The sequence below is a fragment of the Zea mays genome, chromosome 9 (genome assembly GCF_902167145.1).
Source record: "Zea mays cultivar B73 chromosome 9, Zm-B73-REFERENCE-NAM-5.0, whole genome shotgun sequence".
In the NCBI taxonomy this organism is placed as follows: domain Eukaryota; kingdom Viridiplantae; phylum Streptophyta; class Magnoliopsida; order Poales; family Poaceae; genus Zea; species Zea mays.
The window spans coordinates 14989494-15010919 of record NC_050104.1 but is presented as its reverse complement, the minus strand read 5'-3'; the positions used below and the strand labels follow the sequence as shown (position 1 = coordinate 15010919).

Here is a 21426-nt window from a genome sequence, read left to right as displayed (position 1 = left end):
CACCCTCGGCATCGATGATGCCTTCAGTAAGGTCCGACCCAGCCTCGGACGGCGACGCGGTCCAGGGACTTCTCCGGGAATCCGGCCCGAGCAGGCGGCTCGGCTGGTTACCCCTGGGGCCTCGGCCAAGCATCTTCCAAGGGCGCCAGCCCGACCCGAGGCCTCGGGTCATCGACTCCGACATCGAGCCCCGCTGACGGGCAACCCGGCTAGGCTCCGGCCAACCAGGTTCCCATTTTCGAGCCAACTCCGCCTCTGTTTGTACTGATATCGCTACCCCTGGCCTCGGCTCATCGAAGAGCGGCCAAGGGGTCCCTTTAACTAAGCTAGAGGAGCCTCAGACAACAAGGCCGATCGAGCCGAGGGATTCCTACGCCTCCGGGATACGGATACCTCACTCGTCACCTTGACACGGGGCGACTCACGCTTGGTGAAGCGGTTCAGATAATCAACAGGCAAGACTTAGTGCACGAAGACGAGGAAAAAACACGGCTCCGTGCCGAAATTACATACATGTTCAGGCCTCGACAGCCACAATGAACAAAAAACACTGGCATTCGAGGTGCCATCACAAACGGAACTCCGGTTCCGTCCCCGCGGGTACGAGCGGCCTCGGGCCTGCGGGGCGACGATCATCGGGAGGCTCGCTAGTGACCTCTGCGGCGGCAGCCATGGTCCCGGGCGGACGCGGCCACCGGGGGGCTCTTGTTCGCGGTCCCGCTCAAGGGACGCGAACCAGCCATCAAAGCCAAAGAGCAGGCCGCACCCAAGCGCTCCGGCAGATCCTCGCTGCCGTCCTCGCCGCAAATGCGAGGGGAAGGACGAAATGTTGCATCCCAGCTGGGCAGCAACAGTTCGCCTTCCCCGGCATGACTGGAGGACGTCTCCGTCGCAGCACGGGAGGGCGATTGCCACCACCAGAAGCTGGAAGAGGAGGTGGTCCGCCGACCCGCGCAGGAGGTAGAGCCCCGGCTCGCCTCGCTCCCCGCCCCAGCGAGGATGACGAACACCCCCGATGCTGGGGGCGGGGTCACAGCCTGGTTTGCCTCTCCCCATCCAGGAGCTGGAGGTCACCGTCTTGGGTGACCGCCGGCGGAGGAGAACAACCAGGCTGCGTGATAAAAATCCTTGAAGCCGAACGATGGCTGAAAGGTACCAACTCCCACGGAGTTGCGTTCCTCCGACGAGGAGGCAGAAAGACGGCGGGTACCCCCCATCCGGGGGCTTGGAAGATGGAAGGACGCGACGCATAAGGGAGGAAGAAGACATGGTTGCCTTCCGAAAGGAGTCGCCCTCCTTTTAAAGGCGACTCTCCCTACGTGCGACTCCGAACGATACGGGCCGAGTCTTCTCCAACACGCTCCAAGGCCCTCCCCTGCGGCGCGGGGGCTGGGTCCCGCATGTCAGGCAAACCGACTCAGAAGCAGAAGAAGCCAAACCGCCGCGCGCGGCGCACACAACCGCCCAGCGGTTACAAGCGATTCCCCACTTTCGCCCAGACCAACGGGCGGGAGGGGCGGACAGCCATGCAGGCGGCACGCAACCGCGCCAGGTGGACGCGCTTCTCCGACTTCTGACGCGCCGGCTTGGAGACCCAGGCCCACGCGTCGCGCAACCAGCGCGCCAGCTGCTGCATGCGAGTAACCGCACCGCCACTTGTGCCACCGTCGCGCCTCTTCGGTTGCGGAGCCTATGCCGCGACTCGAGGCGACCCAGCAGCGCCAGCCTGGCGCGACGGTCAAAGCGCCCGAAAGTGGGCCGGCAGTAATGGCGGTGGCAGGCGGGCGGGCGCAGCAGTCACGTCGTCAGCCAGGCTCACGTCCCATCCTGGGACAGCAAGAGAGCCTCCCCCCACGGCGTGAAGACGGTGCACCCGTGATCCGTTCCTCGAACGGCTCGCGCACGCGCAACGACCGCCCCGCCAACCACTCGCCCCGTCGCATTAACTCCGCGGCGGGACAGGCGGCGCCTCTGGCAGGAGAAGCGGACGACGCTTCGCCTTCGCCGTAATAACCGCGTCAAAAAAGGTACGCCACGTCGTTCGATTTCGTATCCTTTTCCTTTTTCCTCTTTCTCTATCTCTTGCAACAGGGACCGGGAAAGGGGGATACCCCGAAAAGGATCCTTCCCTGTGAAGGAACCGGGCTCCGAGCCCCCCCTACTGATCAGAGGTTCGAAGGCTGGCCCCCCGAGGGGTTCAACAGTCGCCTCAGATCGCGTGGGCCCGACACCCACTACTGGTCAGGGGTTCGAAGGCCAGCCCCCCGAAGGGCTCCATGGCCGCCTCAGGCTACTCGAGCTCCGCGCCCATTACTGATCAGGGGTTCGAAGGCTGGCCCCCGAAGGGTTCACAGTCGCCTCAGACGCCGAGCGAGGGATGACCAGGGGTACGTTCGATACATAACCGAGGCTCGGGCTGCGCTCCCGAGGTACCCTAGGACATTTCCGAGACCAGCGGGAACGATCTTGTAACGGAATCCCATCGGAGGGAGGCATCGAGCCCTCGGACCCCGTCGCCAGGGGACCGGGTCCGGCAAATCACCCGCAGGTACTTTTGGGCGTGCCTCTGGGCCCCTAGCCGACCCCCAACGAACGGGGCACGGACGTCCACTCGGATCACCCGCTTGCAGCTCACCAGAGACACCATGTTCGGTGCCCATCGAGGGTAACATGGCGCTCTCCCCCCTCCTCCTTGCGGAAAGGCGACGTAGGGGCATATATAAAAAAGCCGAGTCTGTCCCTGATCGTCCTCTCGCCCTGTGCGGAGGCTCGGGGGCTGCTCTCGCAAACCCGGCTCCGGCCAAACCGTTGACAGCGTCAACATACCAGCCCGAGAGCTTGGGCCCCGACCGTGCACCCGGGCTACGGCCAGTTCGCATGAGGGAACAACCAGACCAGCCGAAGCATTACGCAAGGCATTAAGACCTCGAAGGAGTGTAACCACTCCTCCGAGGCCTCGGGGGCTACACCCGGCGGGTGCGCTCGCGCGCACCCACCGGAACAAAGTACAACCGAGAAAGGCTGGTCCCCTTGCAAAAAAGTGCGACGAAAGCCTCCAAGCGAGTGCTAACACTCCCTTCGAGGCTCGGGGGCTACTGTCGGGGACCATAATTAGGGGTACCCTCAAGACGCCTAATTCTCAGCTGGTAACCCCCATCAGCATAAAGCTGCAAAGGCCTGATGGGTACGATTAAGTCAGGGATCAGTCCACACGAGTGACTCGATCACGCTTCGCCCGAGCCTAGCCTCGGCCAAGGACATCCGACCTCGAGAGACTTCCGTCTCGCCCGAGGCCCGCCTTTTAACGGCGGACACACCTCCGGCTCGCCCGAGGCCTTGGCTTCGCTTAGAAGCAACCCTGACTAAATCACCGCGCCGACTGACTAGGTTGCAGGAGCATTTAACGCAAAGGTGGCCTGACACCTTTATCCTGACACGCGCCCCCCGGCAGAGCCGAAGTGACCGCCGTCACTCCACCGCTCTACTGACCAGTCTGACAGAAGGACAGCGCCGCCTGCACCACTCCGACTGCAGTGCCACTCGACAGAGTGAGTCTGACAGGCAGTAGGCCTTGCCAAAGGCGCCATAGCGAACTCCGCTCCGCCCGACCCCAGGGCTCGGACTCGGGCTAAGACCCGGAAGACGGCGAACTCCGCTCCGCCCGACCCCAGGGCTCGGACTCGGGCTAAGACCCGGAAGACGGCGAACTCCGCTCCGCCCGACCCAGGGCTCGGACTCGGGCTAAGACCCGGAAGACGGCGAACTCCGCTCCGCCCGACCCAGGGCTCGGACTCGGGCTAAGACCCGGAAGACGGCGAACTCCGCTCCGCCCGACCCCAGGGCTCGGACTCGGGCTAAGACCCGGAAGACGGCGAACTCCGCTCCGCCCGACCCAGGGCTCGGACTCGGGCTCAGCCCCAGAAGACGACGAAACTCCGCCTCGCCCGACCTGGGGCTCGGACTCCGCCCTGGCCTCGGCCGAACGACCTCCGCCTCGCCCGACCCGATGGCTCGGACTCGGCCTCGGCAACAGAAGACAGACTCAACCCCGACTTCGGAGGAGCCCCCACGTCGCCCGACCTAAGGCGCAGGCTCGCCACGTCAACAAGGAGCGCCATCATCATCCTACCCCGAGCCGATTCGGGTCACGGAGAACAAGACCGGCGTCCCATCTGGCCAGCTCCGCTAGATGGACAATGATGGCGCCCCACAAGCCCTGTGACGACGGCGGCTCTCAGCTCTCTTACGGAAGCAGGGCGACGTCAGCAAGGACTCGACCGCTCCAACAGCTGTCCCTCCGCCAGGCTCCGTCGCTCCTCCAACAGCCACAACATCACGCCAGCAAGGTGCCAAGACCTCTCCGGCTGCCACATTGGCATGTACCTAGGGCGCTAGCTCTCTCTCCGCTAGACACGTAGCACTCTGCTACACCCCCCATTGTACACCTGGATCCTCTCCTTACGACTATAAAAGGAAGGACCAGGGCCTTCTTAGAGAAGGTTGGCCGCGCGGGGACGAGGACGAGACAGGCGCTCTCTTGGGGCCGCTCGCTTCCCTCACCCGCGTGGACGCTTGTAACCCCCCTACTGCAAGCGCACCCGACCTGGGCGCGGGACGAACACGAAGGCCGCGGGATCTCCACCTCTCTCACGCCCGTCTCCGGCCACCTCGCCTCTCCCCCCTTCGCGCTCGCCCACGCGCTCGACCCATCTGGGCTGGGGCACGCAGCACACTCACTCGTCGGCTTGGGGACCCCCCGGTCTCGAAACGCCGACACTACCTAATTATTAGCTATAGTACATTCAAACATACCATAAGGCCCCGTTTGAATGCACTAGAGCTAATAGTTAGTTGACTAACTATTAACTAATTTTAGTAAGGTTGAACTAGCTAATAACTAATGGTTAGTTGAGCGTGTAGCTAATATTTAGCTGGACTATTAGCTAAGGATATTTAGAAGTCTCTAACTAAAAATAGCTAATAGCTAAATCATTAGTTGAATTGTCTAGATATCTTCGGCTAATTTTAGCAGCTAACTATCGGTGTTAGCGCATTTAATTATGGCCTAATAGTCTTGCAAGATATATATTTTTTCTGTAGCCACAAGAAAAAAAAATAATTACTAGCTAGCCCACCAGGCCAGTGTACCTTATAAGATATATTATGAGCTTGTTTGGATATAATTTATAAGATATTTATGGTCCACACAAACTAAAATTGGAGAATCTCTTTTAGCCTTTTAGGGCCTACGATATTTCTTTGGCGGCTCGAGGTTTTCGGCAAAACTAGAATCCCCCAATCTTCTCTTAATAATAATAATAATAATAATAATAATAATAATAATAATAATAATAATAATAATCCTAAAGTTAGCCCCAACTAAGCATACTGTCTTTTTTTATATATAAAATATGTTCCCCTGGTCATGGAAGAAGAGCGCAAGCATTGTTATCCATTAAAATAACATTCCTTGGACACGATACCTTTTTCTCGCCTTTGCATTGCATCAGCCATCGGAGCTCCCTTTGGACCATTTCCCCTCTTCCTCCCCCGTGACAAAGCACAAGAGCCAAATCCCCCAACCCAACTGCCACTGGAAGCTTGTGGAGTGCGGGCCCCACCTCCCTGCAATTGATTTCCCCCGTTGCGTTGCATCCTCAGTTCCTCACGCCGCCACCGCGACGCGCCGACGCCCATACGCCGCCATCGTCCTATAAAGCAGCCGCCCACACGTTCCCATCCACCCCCATCCATCCATCCTCTCCGCGCGCTCTCGCTCGCCCTGCTACCTCCGCCCGCGGCTTCCTCTCCCACAAGAGCCAACTGTCGCCGTCGCCGGTGCCTGCCTAGTGCCGCCAGCCAGCCAGTGCTGTTCCCGCGTCCTGGGCAGCTTGCGTTGCCGTTGCGTGCGTTCCCGGCCACCACCACCTGGACTGGACTGGACGGTCGCTGTCGCCTCTCGCCTCGCCTGGCCCCGTCCCCACGTCCCGTTTTCGGTGTCGCTGTCTTTTGGGCTCTACCCGGGCCCGTCGCTCTCTCCCTACCTCCCTTTTCGCTTTCCCAACTCCTGCCTGCCCCGGCGCTCAGCACCGAAGCAATCATGGAGGCGCGCTGGGTTCGTTCCTGACCTCCGCCCGCCGCTGCCCTCCCCCGCCTCGTCGACAAATCACGCCGCGCCTTTTCTTTTCTTTTCTTTTCTTTCTCAGTTTCAGGTGTTGTTTTGCCACTAGCTGCTGCCTGCCTGCTGCCGCCGCCTTTTTTCCGGCTTTCGCTTTTCCGCTCTCTGCACCAGCCTCACCCTCCCAACCGCGTCTCCGTCCGCTTTCTCTTCCGTCGGGGCCGGCCGCACCTCGGACCCATCAGGTGCTGCTGTGCTGGGCGAGTTCTCCCCCCCTTCCTTGCTTTTGTCTGGCATTCGCTCGCTCTAGTTTCGCGCAACCCGGCCGCCGCCGCCTCGGGTTTCTCGCCTGTGGCTTTGAGCCGAGAGGTTGGGGACTCGGTTTCCTTCCTGCTCTGAGTTGGGTTTCGCGCGGCTCGGACTTTGGCCGGCGGGCGAATAAACCGGCCGGATGCTTCTGGGCGCTGCGGCCGCGAGGATGGAGGAGAAGCGTGTGATCACGGGGAGGGAGCGGGACCAGTTCCCCGTCGGGATGCGGGTCCTCGCGGTCGACGACGACCCCGTCTGCCTCAAGGTTCTCGAGACCCTGCTGCGGCGCTGCCAGTATCATGGTGGGCACTCTTGTCTTGCTTCCTCAGTTCCTCCACCTCCATCCATTCCCCCATTCCGTTATTACTGTTACATATCATTATCTATGTGCCGTTAAGTACGCTTTCATTAGCCATTTTCTAGTCTACATGTAAACAACAGTAAAAACAAAATGTCTGCGCCGCAGCTGCTCTCTGTACAATCTGCACACTGCTTTTGCTGCTGCTGCTGCTGCTGCTGCTTGCAATTTACCATGTACTTTTTTTGGGGCAAGCAATTTATCATGTACTAACCATCACTTAAATGTCCTCTGCGGCTGCAATAGTTACCACATAGTATCTGACATGTTTGTCGCCGCGGGCATGCTGCTAATGCAACTCTCGCTGTTACCTTCGCTGATTAGACTTGTTCTGTAAACTGATAAAAAAAAGGGGTGCTGTGTGTGCTTCATTGGCAGTAATAACGACCAACCAGGCCATCACCGCGCTGAAGCTGCTAAGGGAGAACAGGGACATGTTCGATCTGGTCATCAGCGACGTGCACATGCCCGACATGGACGGATTCAAGCTCCTTGAGCTTGTAGGGCTTGAGATGGACCTACCTGTCATCAGTAAGATTCAGACCTTCCTATCCTGTTCCTTCTTCCTATAGCCAAGCGATCTTGAGAGAGAGGGGCTTGCTGAGTAATGCTGTTTGGGCATGTAAAATGTGGATGATGCTAACCGTGCACGTTCTGCGCAGTGTTGTCAGTGAACGGGGAGACGAAATCCGTGATGAAGGGGATAACCCATGGCGCCTGCGACTATCTCCTGAAACCCGTCCGCATCGAAGAGCTAAGGAACATATGGCAGCACGTCGTCAGGAGGAAGTTCAGCAAGCGAGAGCGCAGCAACCTTGACGTCTACAAAGATTTCAACAGGCTGCCAGGCGCGGATCCATGCCACAGCCACGGCCACGGCCACGGCCAGACCACTGCCGGGGCTTCCGACCAGAGCGGGAGGATCGGCAGGAAGAGGAAGGAAATGCACAGCGACGAGGAGGACGACGGCGAGGAGAACGATTTCCAGGAGGGCGACGAGCCCTCCGCGGCTAAGAAGCCGAGAGTCGTCTGGTCGATTGAGCTGCACCGGAAATTCGTCGCGGCCGTCAACCAGCTTGGGATTGATAGTACGAACGATCGAACTGTCACAGCTCCCTTCTGCTTTTATGTTCTTGTCCTTGCATGTTACAGCAACTCATTCATGTTTCGTCCTTTGTTTTGCTGCTGTTGCATGCAGAAGCTGTTCCGAAAAGGATTCTTGAGCTTATGAATGTGGAGAAACTCACCAGGGAAAATGTCGCGAGCCATCTACAGGTATGGGATGTACATGTACTCCTAGCTAGCATTAATTGTTTTACTGCTTTGCTTTTACGTCTACCTGTTTTTCAGCTTGTTCGCTGCGGCTTGCTGCGGCTGCAATCCGGCTGCGGCTGCGGCTTCTACAGTATTTTTCTCTCTATGGATTGCAGCTGCAGCAGTCCAAACAGCTGCAACAGTGTCGGCTTGTAGCCAGCCGAACACGCCCTTTGAGCTTGTGATGCATATGAACCAAAGCCATAATGGGAAGTGGGTCCAGCATCATCTTGTACCAAACCATCAGATTTTTTTGCCACTTATTACTTAACTATCGACAGATCCAAGTGCTGCTTACCATAGCTTAGTTTTGTGTTATGGCTGGTGCTAAAGCATCACGAAAGACATCATTTCAGTTTTGTTTTTTAGGTGTTAGGTCATGTGTTCATGGTTTGGAAGAACCTACATAATATGAAAACCAGTGTTATTTAATGCCTCTAACTCTAAATATAGAGATATTTCAATTAAAAGTATAAACTGTTGTGCATACTTAGTGTTAATGCCTAACCAGTTAGTGTTGTGTGATATGCAGAAATACAGGCTCTATCTGAAACGGTTAAGTGCTGTGGCATCACAGCAAGCTAGCATTGTCGCCGCATTTGGAGGTAGAGACCCCTTTCTCCACATGGGAGCCTTTGAAGGCCTTCAGAGCTACCAACCTTTCGCCCCCTGTGCTGCTCTATCGTCCTTCATCCCACACCACGGCTCGCTTGGTAGAACTACCGCGGCAGCATTCGGGGTCCCGGAGCTTGCTCCTGCCATCACAGTTCAAGCTGCTGCCAGCAATGGCATGATAAGCCACTGTGCTGGCGACGCAAGCAAGTTTCAGCTCTCCGGTATACAAGAAAACCAGCAACCAAATCTGGGACAAGGCTCGGCCACCTCTCTTGGGCTGCCCCAGCTCCAACAGAAGTGGATCCAGCAAGAAACTGGCGACTTGTCTGCTGTCTTCTCTGGGAGTGCACTGGCTAACACTCTGTCTGGTGCACTCCAGAGAGTTGCGAGCAGTCCATTGCCACCGCAAGAACTTTTGGAGGGCGTACAAACCAAAGTTAGTGCCCAGCCACCAATAACAATGGCATCTGTGAGTTCAGAACTTGTTGAGAGGACTGTTGGAGTTTCGGCTAATTTGCAGGACTCCGGTATATCCCCGCAGGGCACTCTTCCAATAAATGATGGATTTACTGCTGACAAGTTACAGCTGCAAGATCCATTCGACAGCAATGGTGGAACAAATTTTTCAGTAAACATGCCTGTTTGTCCCTCTGGTAGCCTTACAGCATCCAGCAACGCCAAGGGTGGTGCTAGTTCGTGCAGTCCAGTGCTGCTCGCTCCTGATACTGGGAGACATTCAAACTACTTGCAGTTTGGAGTTGCAGGCAACTCTGGACATGACATGAACGATATTAAACAGGACCATCTGCATCAAGGATTGAGCACTGGAGGTTTCAATCACGATTTTGGCACCTGTATGACTGAACAAACAGATCCAAATGTGCCGTATCTTATGCCACAAATGAAGCCTAACACCTTGTCATCAGAGGATAAACTGAAGCAGAGGAATATTTATGATTTGGGGATTCCAAAGCTCCATGGTGGTTTTAGCTCTAGTAGCTGCAATTTTGATGGTCTTCTCAATTCCATGATCAAAGCGGTATGGACCTTTAGCTGCCACAGTTATTTCTGTCTGTTTTTAGAAAGAAAACTCCTACAACTTTTCTACATGATTTTTTTAAAAAAAATTAACTTGTACTATTATGTTCAATGCTTTTTTGGTAGTCTTTACTCTTAGTTTTGTAAGTTACAAAACCTTCCCTAAACTTCAGGCATTGGAACCATACCTATCTGACATTCTGTCCCACTAGGAATTCTTGAAATGCTACACTCTTGCCAAAAAAAAAATGTAGAGCCAAAACGACCCCACAAAACATGTATGATCCTTCAAATCCAATTTGTTGAAGGCTTGTTTTTATTCTAATGCAGGAAAAGGATGATCTCTCATTCACGGATAGCGACCTGGGGTGCGACTTCTTTCCACTCGGTGCTTGCATATGAGACCTCTTAACAACCCCTCGTGCAGATTGGCCCTCGACGGGATGGGATGGGACTACGGCCTACGGGAGAGGTTGTAAAGTACACTGCTTAGGAGCATTGGCCAGTTTATGCTGCCTAATGTGTTACTATGCTTGGTACTGTGCACACTAGAAATGCTAGGGATACAGGTAGCTACGGACATGCCTTGTAATCTACATTTCCTCCTCTTCGAATGGGAAATGAAAGTGATTATGGTTAGGTAAAAAGGAGCAAGTATAATGCTCCAAATTAACATCATCTTCATCTTAAAATTTTACCAAATTTTGTTTCCAAGTGTCATTAGCTCAAAACTAGACCATTAGGTGCATTGATGACACGTATAATCGAAAATATTGTAATAGTCCTTCCTTTGGCAGTGATTAGACAACAAGCAAAATTAAATTCAGTACACACAAAAAATCACAGTACATATAAAGTAAAGTGACATCAACATTACTTATTTCACACCGCAACCCACAAAACTTTCGTATAGTCATACATTGCATTAAGCAATTAGGATCAATTAGGACCGATGCTTGATGAACATTTCAGTTGGCAGTCCACAATACTACGATTCAAAAGCAATATAATGACCCCCTTCCAAGCTAAATCCGGAGGACTAACAGATCCAAGGCCACTGGTACTGCCATTCAGACTCTCGCCTCATACGGCTCCGTCCTGGAATCAGGCCCCCCCTTTCCTTTGACCAACGGGTCCTTAACTCTTAGCGCAGTTTTATAATGTTCGTTGCCAACAATCCGAGGCTGTAACATAGTTGAGGTTTAATCTAAAGGATCTACTGCGGGATAAATACCCTTGGAAGCTAATCCTCTGGAAAGTACGGTAGTAGCGTCCAAATGTGCAAATGTTGTGGCAGGAGCAGGGTCGGTCAAATCGTCTGCAGGTACATAAACTGCTTGGATCGAAGTTATAGACCCCTTTTTGGTAGAAGTAATTCTTTCTTGCAAAGAACCCATTTCTGTACTAAGGGTAGGTTGATAACCCACTGCCGGTTGCTTCCACCGACAGCAAGGATGAGGAATCCGACTTCTCTAATGAACAGGTGGGGGACCCTCACTTCAATGATGACAATGATGATGAAGACAATACCTCGGAGGGGTTGTAAGGCTTTGGCCTCCCCCTTTTGGGCCGTTTGGTGTTTTCTGTACACTGGTTGGCAACTATTTTGTTGGTTAACGGTTGGAGCTGGCGCGCATGTGGCGCTCTTTGTTTTTCTGAAACGTACTCTGATGGAACCGAGGTTTATTTCCTGTTTGATACAATTAACTCTGTTGGAGTCAATGACTCTTTGCTGCCTGAAATGGTTAATTCTGATGGCTGTAGGTTCGGTTATTTGTTATGTGGGCTCTCTTTACATTTTTCCGGTTGGGCCCATTGGATGCCTTATTCCCCTCATGTCATGTTGATTATGCATGTGGCCCTTTCAATTCTACTGTTTATGGATTTATACGGGAACAAGGAGCTATTGGTGTATGCTATGCATACCGGAATTCCTTAATTTTAAGACTGATAGTTTACCATGACTTTCGGCCTCAGAACTTACACCACTCCTTGAAAATTTTGTCTCATAACATTAGAGGAATTAGCTCAGAGACTAAATGGAATTCCTTACGAAATAACATCTCGGACTCTAAATGTGATATCATATGTATCCAAGAGACAAAAAAGAGTCCTTTGATGATTCCTACATTCGTCGCTTCTGCAGCAGATCCTTTGATAAGTTTGAATTCGGTCCTTCTATTGGCGCTTCTGGGGGCTTCATAACACTTTGGAAAGGCTCTCTTTTTGATGGGGAGATTATTGATCAAAATTCTTTCGGTCACACAATCTGATTCCATACAAAGCTTACCAATCAAACCTGGTGGCTCACCAACATTTATGCCCCTTATACTCCTCATAGGAGAGATGAATTTCTCTCTTGGTTTTCCAGCATTGAGATTGATGACAACAAATTATGGATCTTCCTCGGTGACTTTAATATGATCAGATCCCCTGATAACCGCAACAAACCGGGTGGGGATCACCTCAGAATGATGGGTTTTAATCTGGCAATCAGTCAACTGGGACTGCAGGAAATTCCACTCAAAGGACAAGCATACACTTGGTCAAATATGCAACGTCACCCGCTTCTCGAAAAACTTGATTGGTGCTTTGTCTCACAAGCTTGGTCGGTCATCTTTCCAGCTACCTCTGCACTCACGCTTCCTAGAGGAACCTCGGATCATATCCCTTGGATGGTCAATGTCCAAATCAATGTGCCCAAGCCACCCATCTTTAGATTTGAAAACTATTGGCTTCAGCTTGATGATTTCCACTCTATCTTTCAAGACCCTTGGAATCAGCCTATCTTTCAACCAGACCCTGCTAAAAGGCTCATGGCAAAGTTTAAAAGGGAACGCAAGCACATCCATGGCTGGTGTAAGTCTCTCCCCAACTTAACAAAATTGATTGATAAGGTCAAGTTGGTGGTGCAACTGCTAGACTTCATTGAGGAGAGCAGAGACTTAACCATTCAGGAATGGAACTTCAAAGAAATCCTGCTTCTCCATTTACAAGATCTTTTAGCTAAACAACAGATTTATTGGAAGCAAAGAGGTCAAATCAAATGGGCCACCCTTGGAGATGCCGGCACTAAATTCTTTCACGCCAATGCCACTATCAAGCACAGACATAACCTTATCTCCTCTCTAAAAGATGATAATGGAAATATGGCGCTCTCTCATAATGAAAAAGAAGTTGTGCTTTTTAATGCCTTCAAGAACCGTTTGGGGACTTCTCAGCAAACTACTATGGTCTTCAACTTTTGATTCAGCCAATTGGTAATCTATCCGAGCTTGAACAACCTTTCTCTAGCCTGGAGATCGATCAAATCATTGCACGTCTGCCTTCAAATAAATCGCCAGGTCCGGATGGCTTTAACACAGACTTTGTTAAAAAATGCTGGCCGGTAATTGCCCCTGATTTCTATGACCTATTCAACAAATTTTTTTAAGGATCTCTCTGCATGCATAGCATCAACGGATCATATGTGACCCTCATTCCCAAAAATGGCTCTCCTGATTCTGTTGGTGACTACAGACCCATCTCCCTCCTTAACACGAGTATCAAAGTCTTAACAAAAATCTTAGCCAATCGTCTGCAGCTGGTGATCACAAAGCTCGTCCATCGGAATCAATATGGTTTTATCAAGGATAGATCGATCCAGGATTGCTTAGCTTGGGCTTTTGAATATATTTCACTGTGTCACAAATCCAGAAAAGAAATGGTTATTCTAAAGCTTGACTTTGAGAAGGCATTTGATAAGCTGGAGCATGCTGCTATCTTAGAGATCCTGAGACACAAGGGGTTCGGTAATAAATGGATCCACTGGATCTCTATGATTCTTGGCTCCGGATCTTCTGAAGTTCTTTTGAATGGAGTCCCTGGGAAAAGATTTCACTGTCGACGCGGCGTCAGTCAAGGCGACCCCCTATCTCCGCTTCTTTTTGTTCTTGCTGCTGACCTTTTACAGTCTATTGTCAACAAGGCCTGCGAAGGTGGCATTCTTCGTCTTCCATTACCAAACAATTGTGGCCCGGATTTCCCTATCATACAATATGCTGATGATACTATTCTCATAATGGAATCCTGTCCTAGACAACTTTTCTTCTTAAAAGCAATGCTCAACTCTTTTGCTGACTCCACTGGGCTCCATGTGAATTACCATAAGTCCAACATTTACCCCATCAATGTCACGGACCAGAAAATGGAGATCCTTGCAAATACTTTTCATTGCAAAATTGGATCATTGTCCTTTACTTACTTAGGGCTTCCCTTGGGTATCCAAAGACCTAAATTGGGTGCTTTTCTACCCCTTATCCAGAAAATTGAAAAAAGACTGGCGTCTACCTCCATCTTCTTATCACAGGCTGGAAGGCTTCAAATGGTTAATGCAGTCTTCTTCTCTCTTCCAACATATTACATGTGCACTCTGAAGCTCCCCAAAACGGTGATCTAGCATATTGACAGACTCAGAAGGCACTGCCTTTGGAGAGGTGCTGATTTAAATGCCAAGAAACCCCCTCAAGTTGCTTGGAGTTCGGTTTGCAGGCCAAAACATCAGGGAGGATTGGGTGTAATCAATCTGTCATTACAAAATCAAGCCCTTCTCATGAAAAACCTTCATAATTTTTTCAACAGAGCTGCCACCCCCTGGGTCAGTATTATTTGGACCAATCACTACAGTAATTCTCTGCCCTCGGATAAACCAGTTGGTTCTTTTTGGTGGCGAGATATCCTTAAAACGCTTCAACCATTTAAGAGTATTGTTAGGGTGGAAATTGGTGATGGAAAAACAACACTTCTCTGGCATGATAACTGGGATGATATTCCCAAATCAACACAGTATCCAGAACTTTGGTCCTTCTCTGCCTGCAAAGACATCACTGTGCTACAGACAAGATTGGCTGACTCCCAAGAATTGTTCCATGCACCGTTGTCCACTGAAGCCTTTGTTCAACTTCAAGAGTTGAATGATTGCTTGGATAATCTCCCACCTAATAATCACAAAGACAAATGGTGCTGCTCTACTCCTTCTGGCTTATTTTCCTCGCAAAAAATTTATGCTCATCTGATGGGTAACCAGTGTACACACCCCATTTTCTCTTGGTTGTGGAAATCCAAATGTCAACCCAAGCACAAGGTGTTCTTTTGGCTACTACTGAAAGACAGACTAAATACTAGAGCTTTTCTGAGGCAGCGGTCCATGTTTTTGGAATCTTACTCCTGTGACAACTGTATTCTCCAAGTTGAAGAGACGACCATTCACCTCTTTTTCAGATGCAATTTTGCTAAGAGATGTTGGTCCTTGATTGGAATTTCTCCTTCACTTTCTGCGGATTTACTAAACACCATTTTAAGAATTAGAAGACGTTGGCACGTCCCTTGGAAACTTGAAGCTATAATTCTATTGACCTGGGGCATCTGGAAATGCAGAAATAATTGGGTGTTCAATGAGACTCCGCCCACGGTAGAAGGTTGTCGAGCTATGTTCAAATCCGAAATGAACCTTCTCAGTCACCGAGTTAAACCAGTAATTGGAGATAAAATTAGAACCTGGCTTCTTTATTCTGTCCTGTAATTCCTCTTTCCTCTGTACTCACCCTCCTGTATCTTCTACCCCGCTCTGGTTTCCTTAAAAGCAATAAGCAATAAAATACTGTAGGACCCCCTACAGTAACATTTACTTCAAAAAAATATACAACATATTAACTAGGGCTCCTGGTACTACCACCACCACTACCAGAGAAACAAACTACATGGGCATGCATATATAAGACGTTATCATTTCACAAGATAATCAATTAATCATAACTATGGAGGCAAACTTGGTGGACATAGTGTTCAATCTAAATCTTTGCATCATCTCATGAAGAATCGCTTGCATAAAGACACAAAAGCAGGAAGTTTTTTGGCCAGCCTCAACATTAGGAATGGATAAACGTCATGTACGGTGGATACGAAAAAACAAGATGTTCCTTTGCCTTCGACTAAACGTCATCTTCGCTGGATCTGTAAAGATACTAACTTAAATTAATGAAGTAGAGAGGGGCTGTGAGGGTTACGTTAAAAGGAGTTGTAATCTAGTACGAGCAGTAAGAGTAAAAGTATCATTTTAAGCAGTAGAAAATAAAAATAAAATAAAATAAAAATGACTCTCTCAACCCATCAACGGTCATCTCAACGGCTAACTGACATGTGGCTGGTGTCCCATGAGGAGGGAAGGCTGGAGCAGTTCCCATTGATGACGAACGACCGTTGGGTGTGGTGCACCTGCCGATAGTAGATTTTTGGCAATTCTCTCAATAACTCTTTGAGGGCATTTATACTATAAATAGCCCCCTAACTAGCCTCCTCGAGCAACCAAGTCACCCAAGCTCTAGAGATTCATTCCTAAGCATTAGAGCAACACAACAAAGTTATCCAAGCGCCCATATTCCCGAGAAGAGTCTAGAAAGAGTTGTGATGTAGTTGTGCGCTTGTGTTCTTTGTTCTTTGGTGTTGTTGTTATGCTTTTGTGTGCGCTCTTTCTCACTCTTGCTTCCATTGGAGTTCGAACTCCCATCAATTGTGTATGACTAGCAAAGAGTCTCCAATCACTATGGAGTACCTTGTGAGAAAGAAAGATCAAATCAAAGGAACCGAGGGCACAATTTGATCGGTGGATCACTTGGGAAGATCGAAAGAGGCTGACTCTGGTGGAACTCCTCAATGGGGACGTAGGCTCTTCGAAGCTGAACATGGGAAACAAATTGTTGTATCTTGTGTTCTTTACTTTCTGTAATTTGTTCTTCCTCTCTCTCTCTCGCTCTAAGTTCTTGCTAGATCTTCATTTGTGATATTGCTTTTGAATTAATTCCACAATTTAAAAGAGCATCAAGTGCAAGAACTTCGGCCTTTCCTTACTCTTTTGGATTAGTTTTTGAGCTAATATATAATTTAGGATTCAAGTTTGTTTTAAGTTGTGAAATTTCAAACGTTGTCTATTCACCTTCCTCTAGGTAACAATTAGTTCCCGTGTAACTGTGTTTGCATGAGTATAGGAGCTTTAAAGACACCGCTTATGTTTCTCAAATCAGTTTTTTTATTTGCTGAAACTCTATTGTGACCAACTTTGTCGCATGTGCTTGTTGAGTTGATATTATTCTTATTTAGAACAAGTTGATGCTATTGCTGGGCTTCGGGGTATTATGATTTCACAAGAGTATCAGATGGACTATGCTCCCAGCTCCTTGTACCAGTATGCTCTATGATTTGATGAATGAACATTATTGTTTTACCCTGCAGGATATAAATTTCCATATTAAATCCAGCTGTTCGGACTGCTAGAGCTGCAATTCATAGAGACAAAACAGTAGAAGCCGATACAGATTAAAACCAAGCGATAGCCAAAGCCACCTTTGGAGCTGCGAATTCACAATTTCACAGACTCTTTGTCAGTCAGCAAGTCTCCAAAGAAACTGCTATACCACCAACCGTATCTTTCTGAGTTCTGAATTTAGTTTTTGTAAAAGATAAAATGAAATGTAGTGGGCCGTAGGAATCATCAAAACGATAGTTACAGCCTTGCAACCATCATCTAAAATTTCTGAAACAAAATCGGACTGTATCGGTTGAGAGATCAACTGGCACAGAACCAGCAGATAAAGAAAAGTAATGTATTAACTAACTTCTCGTCCCTGCTTGGGCAGCACTCTGCATGTGATAGTGAACTCTTGTATGTTTGTAAATAATGATAAAGACTACCTACAAACTCAAACATGTTGAAACAGGCAAAATGACAAAAATCTAATGCAGCTTTTTTTAAACTGAATGAATACAATACAACACAACATTATGTCACGCCTTTGTTCGGCGCTACGACATAATGGAACAGAAACTGAAAGTTGTGAGGTTCACATGGCTCCCGTTCCATGCTGCTGAACATCAGATCTCTGAACTAGCTTGCCTTCTACATTTATCAACATTGACTCCTGCCACATTTTGCCAAATGGAAATTTAGTTGTTTCGTACTGATATTGGGATAAAGAAGGGAAAGCGTCGCGTAGAGTCATGAACTCACCATCTCGAGGGGTCTAACTCTGTGCAAGAAAAAACCATCTACACTTGTTTGGGCACCACCAGGGCTCCTGGGGTGTCCAATGTACAGTATCGAGTTGTCTCGATGGAAGTAGCCACAAGACCCGCCCATGCTTATGTATGCATTCTATATGTATAGAGGGAACTAAGTACTAGCAATCATTAATTTAAAGGAAAAAAGGCGATCAATGAAGAGGACAGAAGTTACCACTTCATATTTTGCAAAAATATGTTGAAATGGCACATCGAGCTTTGTTGTTTCTTTCCCATTGCAAACAAGTAATGGATTATATCCAACAACTATTTTCCTTTTTTAAAACAAAAAGAATGTGAGCATTATGGTTACAGACAGTAACACATGCATAAATCTCCATATGCAGCATGAAGGCATAAATTCAACTAAACAGGGTTATTTTACTATTTCTTATGGATGTTTAAAGTTTCTCAAGGTACCTTCATTCTTCAATACTAAACTATACAATGCTAACTCAGTCCCGCTAACTCAGTGCATCTCTTTAAACAAGGCATGTTGTAGTTTGGAAGAATTGGTGATGCATATTTTTAGACATCATGGATGGGGATCTGCATTTAGGCTTTGTCTCTAGTTTCGTTTCTCAGCTCTATATTATGTTGTCTGAGTTTGTAATAAATCGGCTGTAGTCTCTTTGAGACAAAAGTCGGGAACTTTCAATTCCCATTATCTAAAAAAACTAGCATATCCAATAACAATACAAAGAGTTTGCACAAACACAGGGACAAGTGCTAGTAAGCACTTACCAATTGCTTTCAGTGAGTGCTAGTAATCGATCCAACCATTTAATTTGTCCCTTGTAAGAAGTGCTTATCCTGCCACCATGTAGAGGTTCCTTGTAAAAACAGTCACAAATCAATGTATAAGAATCCATAATTGCCGGCGTATGTAAGGTGATGTGCTGCTGTTTATCAGATAGGTTGCCTGCTACAATGAACTCAAAGGTGCTCAAGATTTAATACCTGCAGAGGCCATGTGCCCAGACCAATAATATCTAGAACCTGATCGTAGGGCATCTTCACTTTCTTCAAAAAGTTACCAACCGTCCGCCCATGTGATGAAGTGGAGTACCTTATGGAGAAGAAATTTAATGTATACACAGAAGAGGGCAAACCTTGGGCAGTACAGCGAACTATTGAGCTACATTTTCCTTACTATTAAGTCAGTTTACATGTGTGAACCAGGAACTACTAGCTTACCACGGGATGTTCAGAGCCTGGAAGTACATGGAACCCTAAAAATAGGAAACAAACAAACAAACAAACCATAGAGCTGAGAATTTGATTCACTTAATGTTACAATGGTAATGCACAAGTAATATTACACATGAGACCAACATTATTATCACTAAATACATACATTTTGCCAGAGTGGATCATCCGCTCCCAGTTGAGTAACATCCAGCACGAACTTGACTTCATAAAGCTTTGCTGTGGTCTCCATCTTCATAGATAACGGTTTTTTATCAAAAAGGCAAACCGAGAAATGATTGTAGAAAATATACATTCTTCCTTGGTGCATTTTTTAATGCCATGAAAGAGGAAAAAAAGGCTAGATTGTGGATCAATAGAGTCACAAACAACCTGACATTTCCAAGGAACACCAAAGACAGACTTTTGCATCGATCAGCGGCAAAAATATGCCAAACGGGCTAGTGGAAAATCAGAACTAACTTGTGTACTTGTGTAGCGTTAACTGATACATACGGAATTACGGAGAAGATTGGTGGGGCACGATCACTATACAAGAATGCAGTTCGGGACAGGTCAGTGCTTATTGCAGTGAAAGCATTATCAGGAGGCACGTGTGCCTCATCGGGAAGAACATATGCATGTGCCGGATCCAGGTAAGTCCAATGACATGGTTATATAGTAATACCAATCTTGGATCAGGCATGTGTAGGCCATCAAACCTGACATCTATTACGGTAGAACCTGTGGAAACGCATGGCTGGTCAGAAGAACAGGACACGCAACTACGTGAGCAAATCGTTGTCAGAATGAGGGGAGTCATTTCTGAATTTAATTCCATGGTTCAACCGTTGCGCACTCAACATGTTCCGTGCAAGATTTACTGAGCACTATGTTAGCAATCTACGACCTTAACCCGTAACCTAACGTCCTAACCACTAGACAATAAATAGATCGGATGATATATCTTTAGGATTGGGAGACCACAGAGAGATTGGATCTTAGTGTGTAGGAGGCAAGAAGGTACGACGAAATTGAGAAGAAAAAAAATTCTTGCAGGGAAAAAACATTCTTAAAACTTTGAACTCAAGCTTAAAACCTTGCCCAACTTAAAGGAAATACAGAAAATAAAATAAATAAAAGGAAAGAACACTATTATTGGCTCTAGTACCACTGTTAATAGTCTATGAACTTAGCTCGTAACTTAGTCACTAGAAAACGTAAAACAGAGGTATACCTTCGCGATTAGGAGTAGCGGTTATGGGAGTCGGATTGTGGCGTTCGGACGCGATGAAGACGATGGCGGCAGCCATTCCTTCACTAGCCGTGGAGAGATGATCAAATCTTGGTGTGTGTGACAGTGTGAGCGATAAGTACGACAAACATCATCTCTATTTGTTTAAACGGTACGAATGAAAGCCGTAACGAACGGGTTGTTGCGCCCCGATTAAGACACGAGTATGATGTCGTCTCGGTCCTGTGACTGAGTCGGATAGTGTGATGCGTTGTATAAGAAGGCTACCGTGGTGAACGAGACCATGTTTCACGCGTGTGCGAGCTGCAACCACACAAACGACCATGCCAATTGCCAACGCGAAGTGGGGACGAGGTGAGGTCGACAAGAGCGCCTCTAAGAAAATCCTGCGCATCACGAAGCAATGGGGAAGGGGACAATGCCAGGTCGCAAACAGGGGAAACCAAATGAAGAACACCACTCCACGAGGAGAGCAGAACCAGGCGCCGGAAGGCGCGTGTGAACTGTGAAGCAGAAGAGATCCCGGACCTATAGGGTGTGGAGGTGGGTGGGTGAGTGCGAAACGCGCGCACCTGCCTCAGGAGCCTCTCCTGGTCGATGGGTCCGCGCGCGCCGCCAGCGACGCTGAGGAAGGCGACGCCGCCGCCGCGCGCGCCCCGCCCGAGTGCGTCCACCCCGCCCCGCGGGATGAGCTGCGGCTCGCCGAGGCTGAAGGCCGCGTAGAGCGCGAGGCAGAGCGCGGCCTGCACGGCTACCGTGCAGCGCCACGGCGGCCGCTCGCGGTCTGCCGCTTCTCCCATGTCGGCAACCCTCTCTCTGGTGCTGTCAGGCCGGCTCCAACTCCAATGCCACCCCAGATAGCTCTCTGACCGCACGTACGGGTAGGCGTGGTAGATCACGATCCAAATGTCGTTTTATAATTTGTTTGAGTTTTTAATTACTTTTAGTTCATAAATAAATAGAAATAGAATCCAATTTGATTATTTGTAGTCTAAGATATTGAGTTTATTGCCACCTCTAGGTATGGGGCTACAATTTCCCCACCAATAGGGCTACAATTTCCAGTAGATAACTAAAAATGTATTTGTCTCTTTTACAGGTTAATTATATCGTTTTTAATTTTAATTATGCCCTATGATA

The 21426-nt window shown here is 48.8% G+C and overlaps 2 protein-coding genes across 3 annotated transcripts; one reads left to right on the top strand and one right to left on the bottom strand.

The window, feature by feature from the left end:
- Nucleotides 1-5597: 5597 nt before the first annotated feature.
- LOC100191412 (Putative two-component response regulator family protein) lies at nucleotides 5598-10533 on the top strand. 2 transcript variants are annotated; one of them, XM_008659770.4, is made up of 6 exons: nucleotides 5598-6729; nucleotides 7164-7316; nucleotides 7448-7873; nucleotides 7984-8060; nucleotides 8632-9753; nucleotides 10083-10533. In XM_008659770.4, exons 1-6 carry the CDS (start codon nucleotides 6570-6572, stop codon nucleotides 10152-10154), a joined length of 2010 nt encoding a protein of 669 aa, XP_008657992.1. In that variant the 5' UTR covers nucleotides 5598-6569; the 3' UTR covers nucleotides 10155-10533. The 2 variants fall into 2 exon arrangements, with proteins under 2 accessions (XP_008657992.1, NP_001130318.1); NM_001136846.1 differs by lacking the exons at nucleotides 5598-6729; nucleotides 7164-7316 and having other exon boundaries at nucleotides 7606-7873; nucleotides 10083-10451.
- Nucleotides 10534-17376: 6843 nt separating this feature from the next.
- On the bottom strand, nucleotides 17377-21169 carry LOC100278723 (uncharacterized). The gene is made up of 8 exons (NM_001151907.2): nucleotides 20859-21169; nucleotides 19201-19284; nucleotides 19041-19075; nucleotides 18804-18912; nucleotides 18588-18676; nucleotides 18019-18118; nucleotides 17794-17937; nucleotides 17377-17704 (listed from the first exon to the last, which is right to left on the bottom strand). Exons 1-8 carry the CDS (start codon nucleotides 21084-21086, stop codon nucleotides 17627-17629), a joined length of 867 nt encoding a protein of 288 aa, NP_001145379.2. The 5' UTR covers nucleotides 21087-21169; the 3' UTR covers nucleotides 17377-17626.
- Nucleotides 21170-21426: the final 257 nt, after the last annotated feature.